Source organism: Erigeron canadensis, chromosome 3, assembly GCF_010389155.1.
Source record: "Erigeron canadensis isolate Cc75 chromosome 3, C_canadensis_v1, whole genome shotgun sequence".
Taxonomy (NCBI): domain Eukaryota; kingdom Viridiplantae; phylum Streptophyta; class Magnoliopsida; order Asterales; family Asteraceae; genus Erigeron; species Erigeron canadensis.
This window is the reverse complement of record NC_057763.1, coordinates 3,363,460-3,385,930: the sequence shown is the minus strand read 5'-3', so window position 1 is coordinate 3,385,930 and position 22,471 is coordinate 3,363,460. Positions and strand designations below refer to the sequence as shown.

General features: G+C 32.1%; 2 protein-coding genes across 2 annotated transcripts; one reads left to right on the top strand and one right to left on the bottom strand.

Annotated features, from left to right (window-relative positions):
- Positions 1-3,024: 3,024 nt before the first annotated feature.
- LOC122594117 (factor of DNA methylation 4-like) lies at positions 3,025-9,239 on the bottom strand. Its single transcript, XM_043766592.1, has 8 exons — positions 9,136-9,239; positions 5,799-6,472; positions 5,557-5,717; positions 5,380-5,448; positions 4,994-5,278; positions 4,697-4,912; positions 3,707-3,949; positions 3,025-3,403 (listed from the first exon to the last, which is right to left on the bottom strand). Exons 2-7 carry the CDS (start codon positions 6,451-6,453, stop codon positions 3,719-3,721), a joined length of 1,617 nt encoding a protein of 538 aa, XP_043622527.1. The 5' UTR covers positions 6,454-6,472; positions 9,136-9,239; the 3' UTR covers positions 3,025-3,403; positions 3,707-3,718.
- Positions 9,240-18,843: 9,604 nt separating this feature from the next.
- LOC122592894 (outer envelope pore protein 16, chloroplastic-like) lies at positions 18,844-20,836 on the top strand. Its single transcript, XM_043765219.1, has 6 exons — positions 18,844-19,006; positions 19,108-19,159; positions 19,939-19,970; positions 20,176-20,209; positions 20,300-20,367; positions 20,559-20,836. Exons 1-6 carry the CDS (start codon positions 18,905-18,907, stop codon positions 20,700-20,702), a joined length of 432 nt encoding a protein of 143 aa, XP_043621154.1. The 5' UTR covers positions 18,844-18,904; the 3' UTR covers positions 20,703-20,836.
- Positions 20,837-22,471: the final 1,635 nt, after the last annotated feature.

Here is a 22,471-nt window from a genome sequence, read left to right as displayed (position 1 = left end):
AGGCTTCTTCCATGTTGTAGTTTTTGGGTATGATCTATTACATTAATGTCTATAGCATTAGTGTGTGTTTGTTTATTACGAAGATGAAAACGGGATTTGAACATGGTCATACATTTAGTTGTGTTGGGACACTTGCGGATGGAGATTTTGGGGAAATGGTTCATGGTATTTGTTGAAATTCGGTTTTGGAGGTGATCATAATGTGGTGAATTTAATGATTGCACCGTGTTTTAAGCGTGCAAAATGTTGTTAATGCGTGTAAGCTATTTAATGGTTGACACGCTGTCGAAATATTAAGACTTAAAATCCGTAAAATATGACATTGGGTGTCACTTTACTATTTGATTGTTGGCTTTGGCCGAGGCATGATTACTTGGAATAGTATGATAAGTTGTTTGAGTTTTTTGTAAAGACACTTTGATGGAGTAACATAAATTCTTGGTGCCTGAAATATAAGAAGTCTTGTTAAATCTTGAAACTAATATTTAGAATAACTCTATTTTTTCTAACCCTCTATGAATCTTAAAATTAACAAAACTACACTATTCTTTATCTAGCCATGAATTTTATGTTACTCGAAGTGGGTTGTGTGTAAGGCTGACAATTTTGACACGGAACAATGTTAACATGACATGACATGTTTTTAACAGATTTCATGTTTAACCTTAACAGGTTTCGTGTCTTAACAGGTCCAGAGCTGTTAAAACCTGTTAAGATTCGTGTCTTAACAGATCCAGACTTGTTAGGACCTGTTAAGGTTATACATATATATAAAATATTAAGAATTGATATTATGATTTGATATATGATGTTTCTAAGGTAAATGTCCATGAACTTTAATGATGTAAGGATTATTATTGTTATATAATAGTTGAGATTTGTATGATTTTTATAAGGTAAATGTCCATAAACTTTTGTATCGTTAAGGATTATTATTGCTATATAACAGGTTTCTTAACAGAACAGGTGCACCTCTAAATTTTCATGGCGTATCCGTGTTTGAAAATAATGACACGATTAGTTAATAGGTCGTGTTCGTGTTCCACCTTAACAGGTTCGTGTATTTCGTGTGGGCTAGTTGTGCATTTGCACAATTATGGATTTTACTAGTTCCAAGATAAATTGTCAAAGCCTCAAAGGGCATTTTTCATTTTTATCACATACCGAAAATGTGTACTAATTTGATGCAAACATTCTCCAGGGCCTAGAGTAAAAATTTGATGTCATACTATTCATTGAACCATATTATACCAAATTTTATACAAGACTATTCACCGAACCATATTATGCCAAATTTGGTGCGACGCTATTCATCAATACCAAGTATTATAACTCGCATTCTTGTTATTCGATTATCATACGTCTACTAGTCTACAAACATCATGACTGTCTTATATTCCACGTTATCCTGAATTGTCGGGTGTTCATAATCACCACTAAATGAAGATATTGGTCTACTGACATTTCATGTCTTTCTAACCATATTTTCTTTTCTGTTTGATCCCATTGCAACATAGATTACATATTTTCCTGATAACTTCCAACAAGCTGAATCAGAATCACCTAAATAAACTGCAATGTTCTACTAAAACTTCTTTAAATTAGTCTACCATGTAAGTCAGAACAACTAGAACGCACACTACTATAACTAAAGCCATATTTGTAATTCTTTGTATTGACTCATCAAAAAGCTAAACTAAATACCTTCTGAAAAGTTACAAGCATTTTGTAAAAAGTATACTCTACGATTTTAATTTATCAACCGGGACAACTATATAATACGAGTAGCTATGATGATGTACTACTAGGCTACTAGCTTATAATGACAACTATATAATAGGACTAAAAAAAGGTTGGACTAAACGAATATTTACGAAATATCTCCAGATGGGACAATAAGCATAGAGACAGTTTTAAATTTTGGAAAATGATAATGACAACCCTTAGGGTTGTCACTAACAACATATTACATGCTTAAAAACTTGTACATTATATATTAAAAACCGCCCTTTGATTTTTCTAACAACAAGGTATAAATTTTAATGCACCCAATTAGTTTTTACTGACAATAACAAAACCCTTAAATTTTTAATAACTAAGTTAAAAGGTAAAACTGACTTTTTTTACGGGTCAAAATGGATTGGATCAAGTTGACTCTAAAACAATATTGTCCATCTTTAACTCCTTCGTCCATCGCTTCTATGCTATACAACTCTGGAAATTCATACTATCCTGGTGCAAAATTCCATTGATAAAACCTTCCAAGACTAGAGCACTCTTCAAGATACACAAGGAACCAATCTTGGACCCTCAATAGTCCAAGTTGCTCAACTCAATTATCCTGGCCTATGTCTGAACGATTTGGAAGATAAGAAATGACACGCTCTTCAGCCCCCATGAATCCACCAGGCTACCAGAGAGGTCAAATCCTTAAGCTTCCTTTGGATTTCGAACAGGATGACATCAAATCGAATTGAATGGTCAAATTGGAATAGCTTTACTTTCTAAATACCCAATAGCTGTAATTAGTTGTAATCCCTCTACGCCTCATTCCTTTTCTCTTGTACAGTTGTACTTACTAGCATCTTGCTAGTTTTGGTTATCAATAATATCTTTTCTCTTGTAATGTTCAAAAAAAAAAAACCTGTCTCTGACGATTGACTTTTCTACTTTGGCCCGGGGGCTTAGTACAGAAAAATATCTTATAGACTAGAACAAAAGAGTTATATATTTTTGGGCCATTGGGGGCCATTCCCCCAACTATTAGCGAATGGATCCACCCCTGTTCGAGCATGATCGCCGTTCGGATTCCATTCAGATTTTGGGTCTTCATATTTGCCTCTAAATTAAAATATATCGGTCTACTACTATTTCACTTTCTGATTGTCATATTTTCTTTTCAATCAGTAACCTGCAAACGGTCTCCAGCACAAAAGCTAGCTAGCATCCTAGCATTTCTCCAGTTTATACCATGGCTCTAATGCCAGCTAGAAATACACACTTCTCGCAAATGATAAACCGGCATTCAATCACAATCCATCTGTTTGATCACAAACAATTGCAACATAGTTTACACGTTCACCTAATAAAATTCCAACATATAATTATCTCTACACCTTACAGTCGTTGCAGCTTAACCCGTCTTTCATCCAAGACATGCAATCTGAATTTTGCATCATTCAGTTAAACAAAAATACGCAAACATTCTGCCAAATTTCACTGTTCTACAATACGACATAGTTACGGTTCTATTAATACATCTCTACTTGGATTCATTCACAGGACAAATTCCACAAAATTAAACATACCCTAGATTCTTGGGGTCCCGTATACTCGATTTGCCTTTATCTTTTAAGATGATTTGCCTTTATCTTTTAAGATCTTCGTACCACTTGGATATAATCTGCAAATTTTCAAGTAGTATACATCATTTAGTACATAGAACAGAAGAGAAGATATTAATCAATCCAAATTTTATATGTCTAATCTTATTTCCAAATAATAAAACTATTTTGGTTGTAGATTGGTCTTTTTAGGATATGGATAACTTAGCTTATTTTGGTTTTAATAGGGATATTACATTTTCATTCTTTTGTAGAAAAACTTAACATGATACATTGCTAGCATAAGTTTATATGATAGTTTCATTTTCATATTTAAAACAAAAGGATTAGTACTGAAAAGAATTGTCAATATGTTGTCTCACCAGTAAACTATTTCAATGTTTTTGTTTTTTGCATGACTTCCACTGCCTGAGAATATATTCAACACACTCTTTCAAGGATGCCTTTCTGTTCTCTTTGAAATTCCAAAGCTCTGGCAACGGATATCTGCCACTCGCATTGTACTCATTCAGTTCTTTCAGAGCAGTCACAACAGCATCACATATTTCCTCGCCATACTCCATCTTCAGGCTTGCTATCTTCTCGTCTTCTTCATCGAGTATCTCCTGGGGAACCATGTTTGACAAACCATTATTATAAGCTACTAAAGCAGAAACAATACAAGCTTATATTTGACACTGTATTTGTTTCTCCTTGACACTAAGAATCATCAGTGATATTAACATTAAAACCTTAATATGTATGACGTGTTTTAGGCATATATATATATATATATATATCAGACAACAACTCAATGCTTGAAGACAAAACTTTTCTATTCTAATCACACCAAGAGATCTTTATGATATATAATGGAGATAAATATAGAAACTAAGAGTAAGATCCAACAAAAGACAAAACGGATAGAATGATGATCAAAATTTCACACTTTTTCTTTTCAGTTACATATTCAACAGAAAAACGTCGATCACAAACTTGTAATCTGACAAGGATATCAATGGATCATTGATTAATTGTGGTAACAAAACCCCGTTTTTTTTATTGATTTTCGACTACTTTGGACAAAAAGCTCTGTAGAATTATAATCAATATAACTAATATATATGCCATATATGGGACAGATCCGTATAGTAATTGGCATAAATGGAATAAAGTCACTATTTTCAACCGGCAAAATCGGAAATAATACAAGATAACAAAAATACAATTCAACATATAGAACATTAATAATCTCATCTCACAAGCTCTTGAAGTCGTATCCTCGTATGTAAGACAATATGGTTACAGTTTAAAGGAAAAAACCGATGCAATTGATAACAATTATGAGATGAAAAGATCAATGAAATCCATACCTCACACTTCTCTCCAACATTGATGGCCTTAAAGGGATGCCAGTTTGGATCCCTCAGATGCTTCTCCCACAAAGCCGCCAAATTTTTCATACTCTCAACCCCATCTTTACCAGTGCCAAGTTTCTTACCAGCATCAGTAAAAGGCTTTTGATCAAGCTTACCCATTCTCTTCACACCGATAGTTGCACGTCCAACTTGTCCCTGTCCCTTCAAACCCTGTTCAAACCAGGGTGAAAAGCTAAGTATAGACTAATGCGTCAGAGCTTAATAAGGTTCGGATAGTGAGAAAAAACGTACAGAAATTAATTCTTTACGCGCATCCTGCAATTCATCATTGGTCATTCGTTCTTTTACGACTAAGACTTGGCACAGATCTTCTAAGTCCTCAAGTTCCTCTTTTTTTGCCTTCAGATCTTTTTCAATTGACTGCTTTTTCTTCTTAGCTTCGGCATCTTGTTCAGCCATGTGTTTCATCACTTCTAACTTTCCCTTCATATGGTTGATTTGTAGCTCCAACCGCTGCTTATCATCAAGTTTTTTCTGAAGCTCTATGATTTGTCTGTGCAGTTTTTCTTTTTGTTTCTGTCATGTTTAGGTAAATATATATTAGTAATCAAAAAAGTCACTTCAAAGATCCATTTATCATAATTCCAATAACGTAAGAAAATTAGTTTGTCACATACCCTCTGATCTTCGGCCAGCTTCAACATTCTTTCATCTGCCTTCTTCTGTTCCAGAAGTGCCATCCTATTCTACAAAAGGTTATTACCAAATATATGTATCAAAATTTTGTATAAGAAAGTCATATAGTCTAGCAGATTAACAAAATTATAAATACAAGTAACACAATCTATGACTACCATTCTCTTCTCAATTTCAAGCTTCCTTTTCTCAACTTCATTTTTGGCTTCACGTGCTTTTAGCTTCTTTTCACGATCTTCTAACTGCAATTTGCTCTTTTCGTGCTCAAAAGTAATATACTTTAGCTGCTCATTGGCCTTCTCTTGCATCCTTTTCATATCTACTCAAGTAAACTCAGAATTAAGATGCCGACGATTATGCAGATCAATGTAACTTTAAGAAACACTCAAAAAAGTAATACCTTTATTAAAATTCTCGGTCATCACTTCCTTCTGCTTCATAACAGTCACTATATGTGAATCTGTCTTACTTATCTGATTCTGAACTTCTTCACTTCTCTTGCCCTTTTCTTCCAACATGGTTTTCAACCCTTGCACAAACTTTTGATCTTTTCTTTCTTCTAGTTTTTTAATTTCTGAAATAGTCTTCATATCACCGTTCTTTCTCAGATACTCACCAAGCCAGCCGGAAGACTTGTAATCATCCTTTCCAGCAAACCAAGCATACAACTTATCATCTTTGGGCCTTCTCCTATCATCATCTTTGGACCTTCTCCTATCATACTCATACCAGTCTTCTCTTCCATGTCTGTTGATGTCAAAAGCCTTCACAAACATCATAGCATGACCAAAGCCATCCCAATTTCTTGCGAATTCAACGACAGCAAGCCCTGTATGACATCGGAAGTCATACAGACACAAAGGCGTAACTTTTACCGGATAGTACCCTTGGTTTATCCAGTTATCTTTAAGCTCTTTGCCAGTATTTGTCTTGGGGATATTAGCCACAACAGCCATCCAAGGCCAAACAACTACATCTTCCTCGTAATACTTGCGTTTATATCTCTCAAGCTCAGGATCAATACTACTTGTGAGTTGTTTTCTTTGCTGACTCATTGCACACCTAAGTTGCAATCTAAAAACACAACAAATGAGCTCATCATAAATTACAGAAACTATCTTAAGAAGAGCTTGAGCTTGATCACGATATATATTTAATCTGGTATTACTCGCGTTACAATAATATCACCAGAAGCAGTCACTAATCATAAGAACTAATGAGATACAGAACAATGCAATTCTATGGACATACATCGTGTAAGTGAATGCCTTAATCAAAATATTTGGCACATCAAGTTTACACTTCTAAAGCATCAATTTCTTAAGTATGCCAGCTAACTCATAGGAACTTAAAGCTTGATAAAAGTTTATGGTAAGTGACATATAGATATAGACAGTGGTTTTCTAAGCTCATGTCTTTACCAGAAACATATGGACTTCATTCTAACTCATGCAGGTCACTCACTCTTCACTAAGAAGCATGATTCTGATTTTTTTTATTTTTTTGTCTTATTTATGTAGATGGAAATAGTCATCGCCGGATCCAATATATTATTGATCACATACATTAAATCTCGTCTTTGTAAAAACTTTAGACATAGAACTCTAGGGTCCCTTAATTACTTTATCTCCTAGTATAAATGAACACTATACACTCAAAACATGCATCTACACTCCGAGGCACGAATGTCAAGTTCTCTCTTAATTCTCAGCCTCTTGAGGATCCTTCTCTATATTGTTTGAAAACTTCTTGCTGAGAACCTGACCTGAATATGTGAATCTCCCTACAACTGTGTGTGTGTGTGTATTTATATATGCAACTTAACTAAGAACCCTTTGTTATACCAAAATGTCACTAGGTCGAAGCACTTTTTCCTTCCCTACAGTAACACTCATCTCACTGCATTTTGTGATAATGACTTGGGTAGCTGCAAAATTTCATAATCTGTATCCGGTTACAGTATCTTCTTTGGCCGTCATATCTAATTCATGGCAGATTGGCAGTCAAAGAAGCAACATATGATTCCCTATTCTATTAACGCTGAATACACTCATACAGGGCTTAAGCAGACACCACTTGTGAATTAACTTGGTTAAGAGGTCTATTGTCAGACCTCAATATAAAATTTTAATCAAGGATGTTGCATCCAACAGATATAGAACTGGGTTGCTATTTTGTTAAGGACACTTTCATTTCTTCCTTCTAACTTTCAAACAACTGATATTCTCATCAAGGCTCTCAAATAAGCGTTTCACTTTCATTTTCTTTCCAAGCTAGGGACAGTAATGGCTCGAGAGTAAAGCAATTAAACAAGGGCTTTTGGCCTCACGTTTTAGAAGGCCAAAGCCTTCAAGCGAGAATTACAAAATAAACATGAAAATAGTGATAAACATCAAGGATGTTGCATCTAACTGAAGTCAAAAACAAACTTGGTATATAATATCGTTAACTTTTTATCATAAAGACCCCATTATAAGCTTTTGCTTCAGGCGTCCCCCCACCCCCGTGGCGTATGCAACCCTTACCTATACCCAGGGAGGAGGGCAACGTACAACCAGAGTCAAAAATACTCAAAACATATGGCTCATTTTATACAAGTCCACAGTCATCGTCAATTTCCTCACTTGATATACTGGACACGATTTTGTTATAGTTATCGCATTAATACATTATGTTTAGATCAACCTATTCACTGAACACCTTGTATTCACACACACACACACACACACACACGACACACACATTCTAAATGTACCTAAATGCCATACATGAAAAAGACATGAAGAGTCTCTCTTAAAATATTCTTACAACAACTTTACACCAAGATTTCATAACCTTGACCTGAATGTGGCTAAGCAGTTGAACACAAAACAAGCAGGTCATGCTTTTTTGATGACAAAAAGCTATCAAATAAATAAAAAGAAAAATAATTGTAACTCAAACACAACTCAGGATTTACCAATCTGGATAGCTCATACAAGATTCGGGTTCCACTCTAAGTCAACCCGTGATAGTGGGGTAGCCCGTAAGCTTATATACATGCTTAAAATTCTTACATGTTACAACGAGCGACGTTGATCTACGACAAACATTTGTTTTTAGGAAATTTTGACACCATAAAGATCAACAGTCTTACCAATCATTAATCAACTAAATATATTACTAAACAAAAACCTGAAAAAGTAAATAAAAATGAGAGCATATAAAAAAAAAATTTACATATAAAATATATATAAATAATTTAAATCAATATTACACATGTTAATCTTAATCTTAAATTCTTAATAAGATATAAAACATCTGTCTACTTGCACCAAAATTGCTAAATGGCAGATGGACTTCACAACAATCTATATGATAAGTTCATAAATATTTTTAAAAGTTAACATTAAACAAGAAAATATGCTACCATTTTTTATTTTTTTATTTTTTTGCTTTTTGAGAAAAACAGGGGTTACAAATTATAATAAATAAAAAAAATTTAAATATATATTAAGAAAAACTTGTACTTTGTTACATGTTTTTTCAATCTTTTGCAGGGCCTCTTTGCTATTTTTTTTTATTTTTTTTAATCTTTACAAAGATAAAAAACAGGGGATATAAACATAGATAGATATATACACATTATATTATATATCATAGAAACAGAAAGTACAAAATATATATAGAAACAGAGTGAGTTTATAAAAGATACATATTATATATTATAGAAACAGAAAATACAAAATAATATATACCTGAGAGTGAGTTTATAGAAGATGATGAAAATGGTAGAAAAAGCAGAGCAAAATCTTTAGGTGAAATTTTTAAGTTTTTTGTAAAGTTTGATCTTTGTGAGTAGCTTCAAAGTAGATAATGAAAATATGTATAATAAAATAAAAATATATGATATATATGGAAAAAAAAAATGGGTATGAAAATGAAAGGGAGCAGGGAAAAGTACGCTGGGTTTTGCACAAAAAAAACTCTTTGCTGTTTTTCTGTTAGCTTTGCTGCTGACATGGCGATTGTCGTTTTGGTGATCGGCTCAGACCATGTACGTTTGAAATTTTTCATTTTTTTTTCCATATAAAATTATGACTCCAAAAGAAATACTCCGTAAAAGCTAAGTTTTGTAACATTTAAAAAATAAATAAAAAAACTAGGTATTAGTGTTTAAACCGTCTTTTTTTTTTAAGACATGGGATGATAGAACATGACATTTTGGTCTTTCAAAGTTGATTTGTTTGACTTTTTTTTTTTTTGGATTTTTGGGGAAAAAGCCAAAAAGGTGATTATAATTTTCGTAATGTTGTTTTTATTTTGTTTAGTCAATGAGTTTTATTGGAAACGGTATAAGGGAATGTTTACAGGACACAATTTTCTTCCGTTAGTTGATTATTTATACACTTTTATTTGATGGTCAAGGAAAAAATATAGTTATAGTTTGAACGTGTAACATCCTGATATTCATTTTTAAAAAATACTACTAGTACTTTCAATAATGAAATGAGTTGAGTATATAAGAGAAATTATATTGAGGATTAAATTGACCATTTTGATGAATTATTGAATAGGTGATCGAGACGAGACGTGGGATTATATATCTCGAGTGTGTCGTCGATGAAGGGATCGGGTACACTACCGTACACATATCATGAATCTCAAAAAAACACGGATTTCAGTTACGTCTCTGGTTAGATCAAGAAGAGAAGAGTTGGTCTCAAATTTGGGGATGAATCGGCCCTTGTACTCCTCTTAAATAAGCCTTCTAGACATATATTGGAAGGATTTGTCATTTTAATGCAAATGACTTTGATTTTATCACGATTCTCTCTAGATTCTGAGACTAGCATCAACTCTCATTATTCATAACCCATAAGGAGCATGAAGTCCAAGAGATGCTCGCAGAACTATCTATGTAGAATATGTTTTGAACTTTTGATCTTCCAAGAGATTAAGATGTTTCAAGGATTATCAACAATGTAATTGCTACTTAATTTCTCGCAGGATTGCCAAGATAAAAGTATCAAGGATCTAATTACCTTGATTAGTTATCCAATATCATCATACATAACGCAATAGGAATACACCCGTAAATCCTTGACACATATACATGTAATCCCGTCAAAACGATCTTCAATGGAAAAACTAAGACTGTTAGCCAGTACCGCATAGCTAGTCTTACAGATAACGTAAACCTCTATTACCTCTATACAATAAGTTAGATTCTATTAATCTTTTTGGAATAATGGTCACTCTGCATATCCAACAATTGGATTGGATATCAAACTAAAAGCATAAGAAACCAAATCAAGGATTGTCGGATTAATTCAAGGGCAATAGATCATTGACTGGATCTTGTTGCTCTTGTTTTGCAGCAGCGGCTTTTTGTTTAAGTTCTGCCAGTCTCAATCCAACGCGCTTTGAAATCGTCATAAACTTGTCTACACATCTCATAACACATCTCTCCTCTGTTCCGTTTACTGACTTCATAAAAAAGGAGTCAACACAACCTGTATAGCATTTCTCCACAATTGTATTGTATGTTTTCAAACTGAAAGTGTCAAAAACAAAATTACAAAATCATCATCAGTACATGAACTCGCTATCTTTTTCTTTTCACAAAACGAATACACAAGGCCCCGGATAGAAAACACATAATAGCCTTCATTAGAAAAGGTTTTAAAAAAGCTAATTCATCCAGATTTTAACAAATGTGACCCGAGCAACAAAAACTGGTTATGGTAGCAAATATTAACAAATGCGACCCGAGCAACAAAAAATAGAAGTCAACAAAAAGATATAGATATGTTTTAAGTGCTCAGGAGTGTATAATCTATTCATGCCTAACTATAAATCGTTATTTCACCTATAGTGGTTTTCCTGATTTACAAATGGAAAAAGATGATCGGGTAGGCCAGTGACTCAATCATATAAATTAAAAATTTAACTACAATATCTGGAGAAAAAAAAAAGGTATATAAAATGTGGAGATGAAAAAAACACATACTACTATATATAAATTTAACTACAATGTTGTAAGAGAATTATAACCTGTTTTTCATTTGAATTTGATCGATAATGGAATCCATTCGAGCCTGATCTTGAGGTGGGAGAGACGATTTCAGGTCCTCAAACATACTCTTGTCCATTTTTTTCAAAATTTCCGTTTCTTGTGTAATAATTCAGTGAACAGAATATTAGGGTTTAAGTATTTAACAGTGCAATATTTTTAACTTTTAACTGAGGGAGTTGAGGGTTTATATATTGGACCATGGGCTGGACATATAGCAGTATTGGGTCACTTTCCATTTATCATTGTGGCCCGTTTATGAAAGAGCATTATTTTTTAGATATTCAAAAATCAAAATAGTTTATGTACTGTATTTCTTTCTTAATAGAATATTATTAACTAGGAATTTCATGCCGCCTAATGGGCGGCGCAAGTTTTTGAAAACGTGACAAAATGATATTGAAACGTAATTTTAAAAAATTATAAAAGGAATATAGTAAACCAAAAAAAAAAAGAACCAAAAAAAGAAAAAGAAATATGAAAACTAAATGAATAAGTTATATAAAGAAAACAAATGTTACATGTGAAAAAGGTATAAAAATGGAATGTTTAAAAGAGTACAAAAGAAATACAACGCAACAAAAAATTTTTAAAAACAGAATTAAAAAAACATAGTAAATAACAAAATATATAGCATTTTAAAAAGTTATAAATAATTATTAAATGTGATAAAGGTATACAAAAAACAAAATGTTACAAAAGATGAAAAAAACACAAATTATATAAAGTTAGGTGGTTAAAGTAATAAAAGAGAAACAGAAAGGACTAAAAAGTACAAAGCAAAAAAGGGAGGGACTAAAATGCAAATACTTTACTATTTAAAAAAAAAACAAAAAAAAAGGGGGGGGGGGGGGGGGGGAAGCCTTGAATCCATGAACTCCACCCCTAAGCCTAAAGACCAACCACTACCAAATCCACTTTTGTTGTTATAATTGCTAAGTCTACTATTTATATTAAAACTGCATGTAAAGACAAAAAAAATTGTTTACATCCTACTCCTTTATTATAGTAGGTAATTTCTTGATTTTCTTTATAGTAAATTTTTTTTAGACAGTAATTTTATTGACAACCGGAAATTTCGATGAATCACATAAAAACACCAAAAATTACATCAGGTACTTAGATTACCTATATCAGTGAATCAATCTAACTCAATCTTCAGTTGAAAATTAATTTCTCTCTCTTCCACCTATACACCCAATCTAACTCAAATTTCTACTCTCATCCTCAACCCAACCTAAACCAATTTTTTTATTATATTAAAATGATTTATTATTTTATAATATTAAAACTTTTTGTTATAAACTAAAATAAATAAATTACTTTTATAATAGTCATGTAATATTCTTATTTTGTTTCAAAAATCCAAATTAAATCGTTTTATCAAAAAAAAAAATACGCTTTTTTAAATAGCTCCGTTTTTAATAAAATTTATGTCAAAATGTTCGCAACGAAAAAATAAAAAATACTATATTTTTATATTTTTAATAAAAGTTATATTAAAGAAAAACTAATAAAACTTATAATTAATTATATACAATAAAATAATAAGAAAAGTCCTCCATTGAAATGCTGCCACGTGGCGAGTATGATGTAACAAACTCTCAAAACAACTAGCTCGTTTTCGAGGCTGGATTGTTCAAGATCGAGCGTCCTTTTTAGTTTTTTATAATTTAACTAGGATTTTTTTACCCGCACGATGTGCGGTTGCTTTAAAAAGGTGCTCAATAAAGTGAGATTTGAGTTAAACTTGCTTAAAAAAACATTTAATGAAACGCTTAATATGTGAACAAATGAGTTAATGGAATAGATCAATAATGATCGTAAAAAAAACATATGGACGAACAATCTATTTAGTTTCACTTAATTAAATTAGCAATAACATATTCATTATCCAATCATTAAACTAATTGTTATATACACTTGTTTTGAACTAACTCTTCGTCTACCATCATAGTATTTTTCTCATCATCACAATGAAAAATTGTATTGTTAAAAAACAAAAGAAAAACGAGATTATATTAACCATTATCATAAAATTCAAAAAAAGATAAAAGAATTAAACCAAAAATTGTACATAATTTCCATAGCGATATGAACGAAAGAATTAACATAACTCTTTCAGAAAGTTATGATATTATACAAAGCTCTTAACTCATATAAGATGAATATAATTTAGTGGTGATAAAAAAAACTTATAAACTTTAAAGATTGCCACTAATGATTAATGCGATGAGAGTTTCAACTAACCAACGGTCTCAACAAACTTTCATATAATCACCATAAAAAAAAAAAAAAATCGGAAAGGAACCTCATATAAATGTTGAATAAAAAAATAATGAAATATCATTAGGTATAGACGTGATTTTTTAGATTAAAGAGAAGATATCATTTTATCTAATGAGAAGATCTTAGATTCTATGTTCATTTGTTTTCTAAATATATAGTTTATTTAAAGAAAAATATGGAGTTGACACATAGGATAAAATCTTATGTGGCAAATTTTCACATTAGTTTTAGATTGCAAGAGGGATTTAAAATGTTTGGTTAACTATTGTTTTATAAGAGTTATAGATAGATATTCCACAATCCAAACTAAGGTTCACTGATAAAGGTAGTCTTAGGACATATTCGCCATAATGGTCAAACTAGACTTTCTTTTTTATTACGCTTTTTAGCATTTTCTAAATTAAATATATATATAATATTATTAACAAACAATATATTAACCATTTATTTAAAAAAAAAAGCATTTAATAAAATGGATTTTTCTTAGTTAATAAACTATTACGGTCTTAACTCTTAATAAATACAAACCTTTAAGTTGTGTATAGAAATCGTTAACAATGTCCTTAATACTTACAACTTTCATATGCGAATTTCATTTATATATCCTGTATCCACTTCTTGTCTTAGTCAATACTTACCTCTACACAACATTTATACATAGGCGTTAGTGCTTTACAATTTTATTCCTTTTGGCTCAAAATGCACGTTACATATCAACAACAAATGTTAAATTTGGCGATTGTATAAAACGAGTCACGTCTACCATTAGATATTTGTCAAAGGCCCCAAAGAGTTTCGATCCGTCACATTGGCACATTGCGTATATACTAATTTGTCATGCTCAATCAGATGTACAAATACCAAAAAAAAAAAGAAAAAAAGAAAAGTATTAAGGTCTTAATAGGCACAAACCTTTATTCCTTATTACCCACTTCATCTATATGCATAGGATGAGAAAATGTCGAATTCTGAATGTTAACTGTGATTACATCTTCATATGCAAATCCTTTTTTAAGCGTAACAGGCGATTGAATACAAGAATCCAATGAACGTTTTACACGCTCCATGTCCGTGCATTCCCACACCTTTTTACATACTTTAATAAAGATGAGAATTCTTTAAAGATGGAAATAACTTTACCATATAAAGTTGGATGGCTTATGACTTTTAGATTAAAATCAAAGATCAAGATATAAAAGTTAAAACCCAATCTCTAAATTTTGACTCTTTTTAATCCAAAGTTCAAGATTATCATGTTTTAACTTTAGAAGATAACCATACTTTATATGTCACGCACCATATTACCCACTTCATCTATATGCATAGGATGAGAAAATGTCGAATCTAAATGTTAACTGTGATTACATCTTCATATGCAAATCCTTTTTTAAGCGTAACAGGCGATTGAATACAAGAATCCAATGAACGTTTTACACGCTCCATGTCCGTGCATTCCCACACCCTTTAATATACTTTAATAAAGATGAGAATTCTTTAAAATTAGAAATAACTTTACCATATAAAGTTGGGTGGATTATGACTTTTAGATTAAAATCAAAGATCAAGATATAAAAGTTAAAACCCAATCTCTAAATTTTGACTCTTTTTAATCCAAAGTTCAAGATTATCATGTTTTAACTTTAGAAGATAACCATCCCTCTAATAAACCTTGAAACAACAGTATTCGATGCACTAAACTGTATTGTTAAGAATTTTTTAAGAAAGGAAAAGATTGGGAAGGAAAAATTTATCAATTGCATTTTAAGATTTTTTAAAAGGTGGAAAAGGAAGGAGAGGGGAGGAGAAGGAAAGGAAGTTATAGTGGAAATTATTTTAGCATCTTTCCTCTCAAATTAGGATGATTTATTCTCCTCCCTTTTCTTTTCCTTTCTTCATTAACCAAAATTAAAGAATACAGTGTAATTGTCCTGCAAATCCGCTGCTGTTATTGTGCTTTTCGTATTCCCCGGCTACTTCAGGAGATTCATAACTAATGTTAAGCTTTTTCAGTGAGTATTGATGTATCAACGTATCAATGTATACTCAACTTTTACAAATAATCCAAACTCTAACGAATTCAAATATATAAACGACTTTTTTCTATAAATTAAATGACTCCTAACATTATAAATAAAAGTAACTTTTTAATGCCCAAAAAAAGGGTCCGGGACAACTGCTTCTAAGGACACAAATTGAGTACAAACAGTTCTTGAATCATATAAAAATGTTGTTCCCTTAACGTCCTACTACAATATCATCAACATAATTGCTTTGGTATTTAGGAGAACATTTATTATTGCTTCCACACAAAATACATAACTTAAAAAAGTAAATCATGTAACCAACAATACTGTGTGAAGCTGAAAACTCTTTTTATAATCAGTGGATGTGAGAAGGCAATTCTATTAAAAGAAGAAAACTAGCAATAAACTTTAGGTTTTTGCGGAAACAAGTAATACTAGAAAAACAGCTTTTTTTAATGAAAAACACATAAACAAAACATAAAAAAAATAACACACTAGCTAGACATAAACTTTAATTTACAAACATAAGTCAAACTAAAATAATTAAAAAAGCTTGATAATAAGCCAAGACAAAAACCCCAAAATGTTGTTGTTACGACTTTGCTTATTGTATTGACACTATTTATTAAATTATTAACATAGACAACAAATAATGCTTCCTCAGTCCATGGAAAGAAAATAACGCAATTATTAATTTGAATATAAAAACAAAAGAGTAATTGAATCGAATGGATATGTGCCTTTTTGAGACAGATTCACACTTTTTAAAATCAAGATTCAGTATATTTCATTATTTCAAAGCAATTATTTAAACCTAAATGTAAAATCATTTGGGTATACCTCGGAAACAAGTTTAGATTCTCAATGTGTCAATATTATAAACAATGGTATCAAGCATAAAATATTGACAAACACGAAAGTAACGATTATGCATAATAAACAATATATATGCATTTTTATTTATTTTATTTATCCAAGTTGCTCATTAGTGCAAACAAATATGTAGAAGAGATGAAAATGGAGCCCCTGGTCTTCAGAGCAGGCGAGCAGCATATTTCGATTTAGTTGGGGTTACATCTTGAATTCCAAGTAGGGTTTGGTTTACTATTAGGCTTTATTGGGCCGCATATACAACATTGAACTATTGAAGCGTGATCCATAGATACATATCACACAATCATGATATACTTTCCAAGGGTCCGCTTAACAAAACTTTTATTTATTTTTGTGGATTACTTACTCACAGTCGTTTTCTTAACCAGATCCATATTAAAAAAGTCTTCTCACCATCTATGCCTTGTAGGTTGAAAATCATACACATTCAAATCTGTTATCCAAATAAATCCGTCCTAAATATGTCCGTCCGTATAACGACTCTCGCAAATCCTTCCTTAGATATGTCGTCATAAATCTGTTAAATAAATATGCGGTAGTCCCAAAATCCGTGGATAAATTTTACCGAGGATGTTTTTAGGGTCCGACAAAAATCCGCGAAAATCTGTCGGTAAACGAGATTTGGGTCGGATTTGGGACAGATTTTGGTCGTTGGTAATATCGAATTTTCTAATAGTGAACACCAGGTTTCAAGTAGGGATGGGCATGAGACTGGTACCGTCCCATACCGATCCTGATCCTGACGGTATTGATCTTGATATTCATAAAATCATATGAGTCGGTATCGGCACCGATACAAATTGAGACGGGACCGAGATATCAGTACCAAATCCCAACTAGTCCCGAATAAAACCATCTTATCATGACTTAATATACAAACATGACTTAATAACTATCTAATACACAAACATAATATTTAACCATCTTATCATATAAGAAGTTACGATCATTTGTTACAAAAATTATATTTAAGTTATTAATTCCATATAAGAAGTTACGATCATTTGTTACAAAAATTATATTTAAGTACTAATTCCATAATAGAAGTTTGTATCTGATCATATAGCAACTCATTTCATATCAAAAAGAATGGTTTTGGACGTACAAGACTGCAGGTAGGCATGTTAGACTGAACGGAGCAAGACATCATATTTCACTTTTCACACACGAAAACGCCCCAAAACGCCTCCTACATTGCCCCAAGGGGGCGTTCTGGAGAAAGAAACAGCCAAGGCGTTAGAAATGGGAAGGGTGAAGGAGGCGTGAGAGTTCTGGAGCAGTATATACTATGACACCAGGTAGGACCCAAAAGCTTTTGTTTTTGTCAAAAAGCAATTCTTTATTCCAGATCCATGGTTACTATTTTCAGAAAAACACCCCCTCAATAATTGTACACTTTTCAATACAGATTGTACTTTTATATGTGTTTGAGAATTTTGGATTTAGAAAGAGAGATTAAAGCTTAATTGATTGGAGGGATGATAGGGTCAGGTAGGGGTCCATTTTGTTAGATTCTTTAATATAGGAGGGCTTCTATTTTTGAAGGCATTACTCCAAATAAATAAAGGAAAAAGCCTTATGATGACTAAGATGCCACATGGCATGAGATGCCCCTATGTGAGGCTTTATGGGGAAGCCTTGCTCCTCATAGCTACCATTGGGAGTTGAAAGGTTTTTCTAAAAATAGTAATGAAATTATGACCGAGTAGTATATAGTTTAAGATATTTGTGTTTGGGCCTAATTAAGAAAAGAAAAAATAATAGAGATTTGGTGCCTTAAGTATATACTTAATTAATTAAATATCGATTTTCAAAAAGTCTGATACTAATTATTAAAAACACATACTTTACGCTTTTTTTACCACTAAATATCATAAAATAAGACTTTTTTAGCAAGTGAGCTCAATTTATCCATACTATAACTCCGTCGACATATGTGGAAAATTTCTTATTATTCTTATGTCGATAAATGATAATATATGAAAAAATTCTCATTATCATGTCGACTAAATGAAAATTCTTATTATTATCACGTCGACTATATGAAGAATCAAAATATGCATGCACCATGGACCATGGGTGCAAATAAAGTGCAGGAGTTATGTGGTACAAAATGCGTGGCACGTGTATACATGACAAAGTGTCACCAATCATTCAATTAAAATTACTCTTTTTTATTTCTTTCCTTTTTTGCTACAAAAACAATCGAAGTTACATAGGATTTGCCAAGAAAGAAAGAGTATCATGGCTTCAGCTTCAATCTCCTCTCCTAAGGTTGACGTCTTCATCGATACAGGAAATCCTTTGCTCAATCATACCCTTGATGGCTTCTTGAAGATCGGAACTGTATGTGTGTGTACAATGTATCATTTAGCATTTAGGCCTTTAATATGTATTTGTGTGCTTGTGTTTTTCTAATGTATCAATGTTGATTATATATCTTTTAGGTTGCTGTTGGAAAAGTACTTGCGGAGGAAACTTACCATGTTGTCAAAAGAGGTGTGTTTCAAGTATCGTTTTGTTTTAGTTTTACAATTTTACTGCCTCATTGATTGATATGATGATCATTATTTGTGTGTTTTGCCTATGATTTAAATAATATCAAATTTTATTGTTGTCAACCATTTTATGACCTTTTATGAGTAGGTAGGATCGAAAATACTACAATTTTACTATTTGAAGTTGACTTCTATGATGTTTACCATTCAAAGTCAAAAAATATATATCTTTATCGAACAAGTGAGCAGTGGATTAATTTGGATTTCTTACTTACTCCCTATTATTTGCAACATTTCACATATATATTATTTCCGTTCGCCCACTAATAGGTTGTGAATTCGAGTCCTTATGAACAATTAAGAGTTGCTTTAAAGTAACAAAAGTAACCCCCAAGTGCCGATCTTCAACGGTGTATGGGGGAGGTTGATATGTAGATAGCCTTACCCTATCAAGAGTAAAGAGGCTGCTTTCAGGTTCTATCAAAGGTAGAAAATGACCTCTAGCCTTGCTGGGCATAAGGATCGAACCCATGACCTCTATTTCTAGAGGCAAAGTCTCTAACCACTGATCCAATCTAGATGGTTTTTAAAATGTTGCTTTAAAGTAAATATAGTAAATCAAATGTCTATTATTGATGACACATTAGTGTTTATTACTTGTATTTTTTATTTATTTTTTCTGAAGAGAGTGTTTATTATATTTGATTCTTCATAGTTTGTAGTTAGCATATTCAAATGCACATTTTACTTTCTGACTTGATTGTGTTTCTGTTTTTATAGGGAGTCTTTCGAAGAACAACCTTGAGACTGCGGTAATAAGATACTAATGTCTCTTTAAATTATTGTAGTTTGAATTCTGAAGTATTTTTAAGTACGTCCGAGTTTAGTATCACTATAGATAAACATATATCATATATGTTGTAATGTACTTTCTCAGTTGCATTGTTATTTAATCAGTTTGGCCTTTCCCAAATGTTTCATTTGGTACGAGAACTTTAACAACCGTTATTATTGCAGCTAGAGAAGATGTGTAAAGAAGGCGTGTATTGGGGTAAGTTTATCTACATGAAAAGTTCATGATACACCTCTATGGTTCTTTCACTATTAGAGAATGAATATTAGTTTCTTTTCATTTTGATAGGCGCTGTAGCTGGAGTATACGTCGGAATGGAGTATGGTACCGAAAGAGTGCTTGGCACTAAAGATTGGGTAATCTAATGTTATGTTTCTCTGGTTGCACACACCTTAATAAAAAAAAAAAAAAACAGATAGGTCCAGTTATATTGTGTAACAAAAGTTCCACGACGATACTGGACCTAAATTGTATAAATTTGCATTTTAAACTGATTGTATAAATCAGATTCTTAATGAGGCCTAAAATGTGCTTTTGGATGTCACAGAAGAATGCAATGATCAGTGGTGCAGTGACCGGAGCACTCGTATCGGTGGTTGGCAGCAGCAATAGAGGTGAAAATATTGTAATGGGTGCCATCACAGGAGGTGCGGTTTCAACGGCTGCAAAGTTCATTAGTTATCTTACCTAAAGATTGAAATTGACATAATTCTGTGTTTTATGTGCTAATAATACTATCTCCCCTGCTTTCAATATTTTGGCACAATGTATGTTACATTCTAATAAGATCTTCTAATAAAGAGGAAGGGCCATGTTTTGTGATTCTATGTTAAAAACAACACCTGACCCGTTTTCTTTAATTAAGTAGGCCTCGACCTGTTACTCAACCTGTTTGTTTAGACACTTTTTAGAAAATATGATTTTATTTTCTAGGTTATGTGAACTTTCAGCAGCAGAATGCTAAGAAAAATGAACAAGTATCTCAACACTTAACACGGCAAATTATTTCAATTATATATTCTAAATAATTGTGTTTGCCATGAAGACCGATCATGTGTGAATGTAAAAAATGGTTCACACGATCATACACAAGACCGATCATGCGACAAATTCATGAAAAGTGTCGGACACCCTTAAATCTCACTTCTATGCAAGGCTGGTACATACTAGGATCCAAGTGTCAAGAAAGAAATGCTCATGACGTCTAACGAATTCAAATATATAAGCAAATTTGTCTTATAAATGATGACTAACATTATAAAATAAAAACACTCCGTAAAACTTCTAGTTGCCCTAAAAGAAGTCCCCCGGACAGGGTTGGTTTACCCCTTCCGAGAGCCACAGCTACTTCTAAGGATGAAATCATACAAATTGAGTACACACAATTCTTGAATCATGCATAAATGTTGTTCCCTTAACGTCCAACTGCAATATCATCATCATAATTGCATTGGTTTTTAGGAGAACATATATTATTATTGCTTCCACACAAAATGCATAACTTACAAAGGTAAGTCATGTAAAACAATATTATGTGAAGCAGGAAACTCTTGTTTCTTTCAAAAGGCAATTCTATTAAAAGAAGAATACTAACGAGAAAGTGTAAATCGAGAGTCAACATCAAACATCTAAAACGGCCACCCTGACCGAAACAAGTGATACTACAAAAACAGCCTTTTTAACGAAAAACACCTACACAAATTTAAATAAGTAAATAAGCTTAAAAAAAAGCTATGAAACAAATCCCAAAAATGTTGCTACGACTTTGCGTATTGTATTGACTCGAAAAAAAAAATGCAATTATCCGACTCGAAAAATGTAGTGTAAATCTCTGTAAATTCTTGTATTTATTGTTGGCCACTCTCCAATTTGAAGAGTCGGCGCGTTAATTAAAGTTACTTTAAAAATAAAAAAAATCCGACTTTGAATATAAAAACAGAAGGGTCTTTGACTCAAAACCTTTTTGAAACAAATTCATACTTTATAAATAAATCCAAGATTCAGTGTATTTCAACGCAATTATATAAATTTAAATTTACATTAAACAAATCATTTGGGATTACCTCAGAAACAAATTTCAAATCTCAATGTGTCAATATATCTTATAAACAAATAAACAATGGCACCAAGCATAAAATATTTGAGAAAACGAAAGTAAAGATTTGCATATAATAAACAATACATATGAATTTTTATGGGAAATGCTAAATCCAGCATAAAGGCGGTATTTAACGTGTATAAAAAAAACTTATACCTTTCATATTAAAAGTTCGCCTCCTGATTTTTATGGTAAATATACAAACAATTTATGCACCTTAAACACCTGTATTTAGCAAACCTCAATTTTTATTTATGTTATTCATCCAAGTTGCTTATTTTTCAAGCATAAACAAGAAAAGAGATGGTGGAGCCCTGTTCTTCAGAGCAGCATAATTTATATTGGGGTAAAATGTTGAATTT

Bases quoted from the DNA above. Each gene is read 5' to 3' on its own strand.
- LOC122592894 (XM_043765219.1), top strand. From the start codon at position 18,905: ATGGCTTCAGCTTCAATCTCCTCTCCTAAGGTTGACGTCTTCATCGAT. The intron at 19,007-19,107 runs GTATGTGTGTGT...TATATCTTTTAG, and splicing joins GCTTCTTGAAGATCGGAACT to GTTGCTGTTGGAAAAGTACT. The intron at 19,971-20,175 runs GTAATAAGATAC...TTATTATTGCAG, and splicing joins AGAACAACCTTGAGACTGCG to CTAGAGAAGATGTGTAAAGA.
- LOC122594117 (XM_043766592.1), bottom strand. From the start codon at position 6,453: ATGAGTCAGCAAAGAAAACAACTCACAAGTAGTATTGATCCTGAGCTT. The intron at 5,449-5,556 runs GTAGTCATAGAT...AACCTTTTGTAG, and splicing joins TTGAAATTGAGAAGAGAATG to AATAGGATGGCACTTCTGGA. The intron at 4,913-4,993 runs GTACGTTTTTTC...TGGTTTGAACAG, and splicing joins CGCGTAAAGAATTAATTTCT to GGTTTGAAGGGACAGGGACA.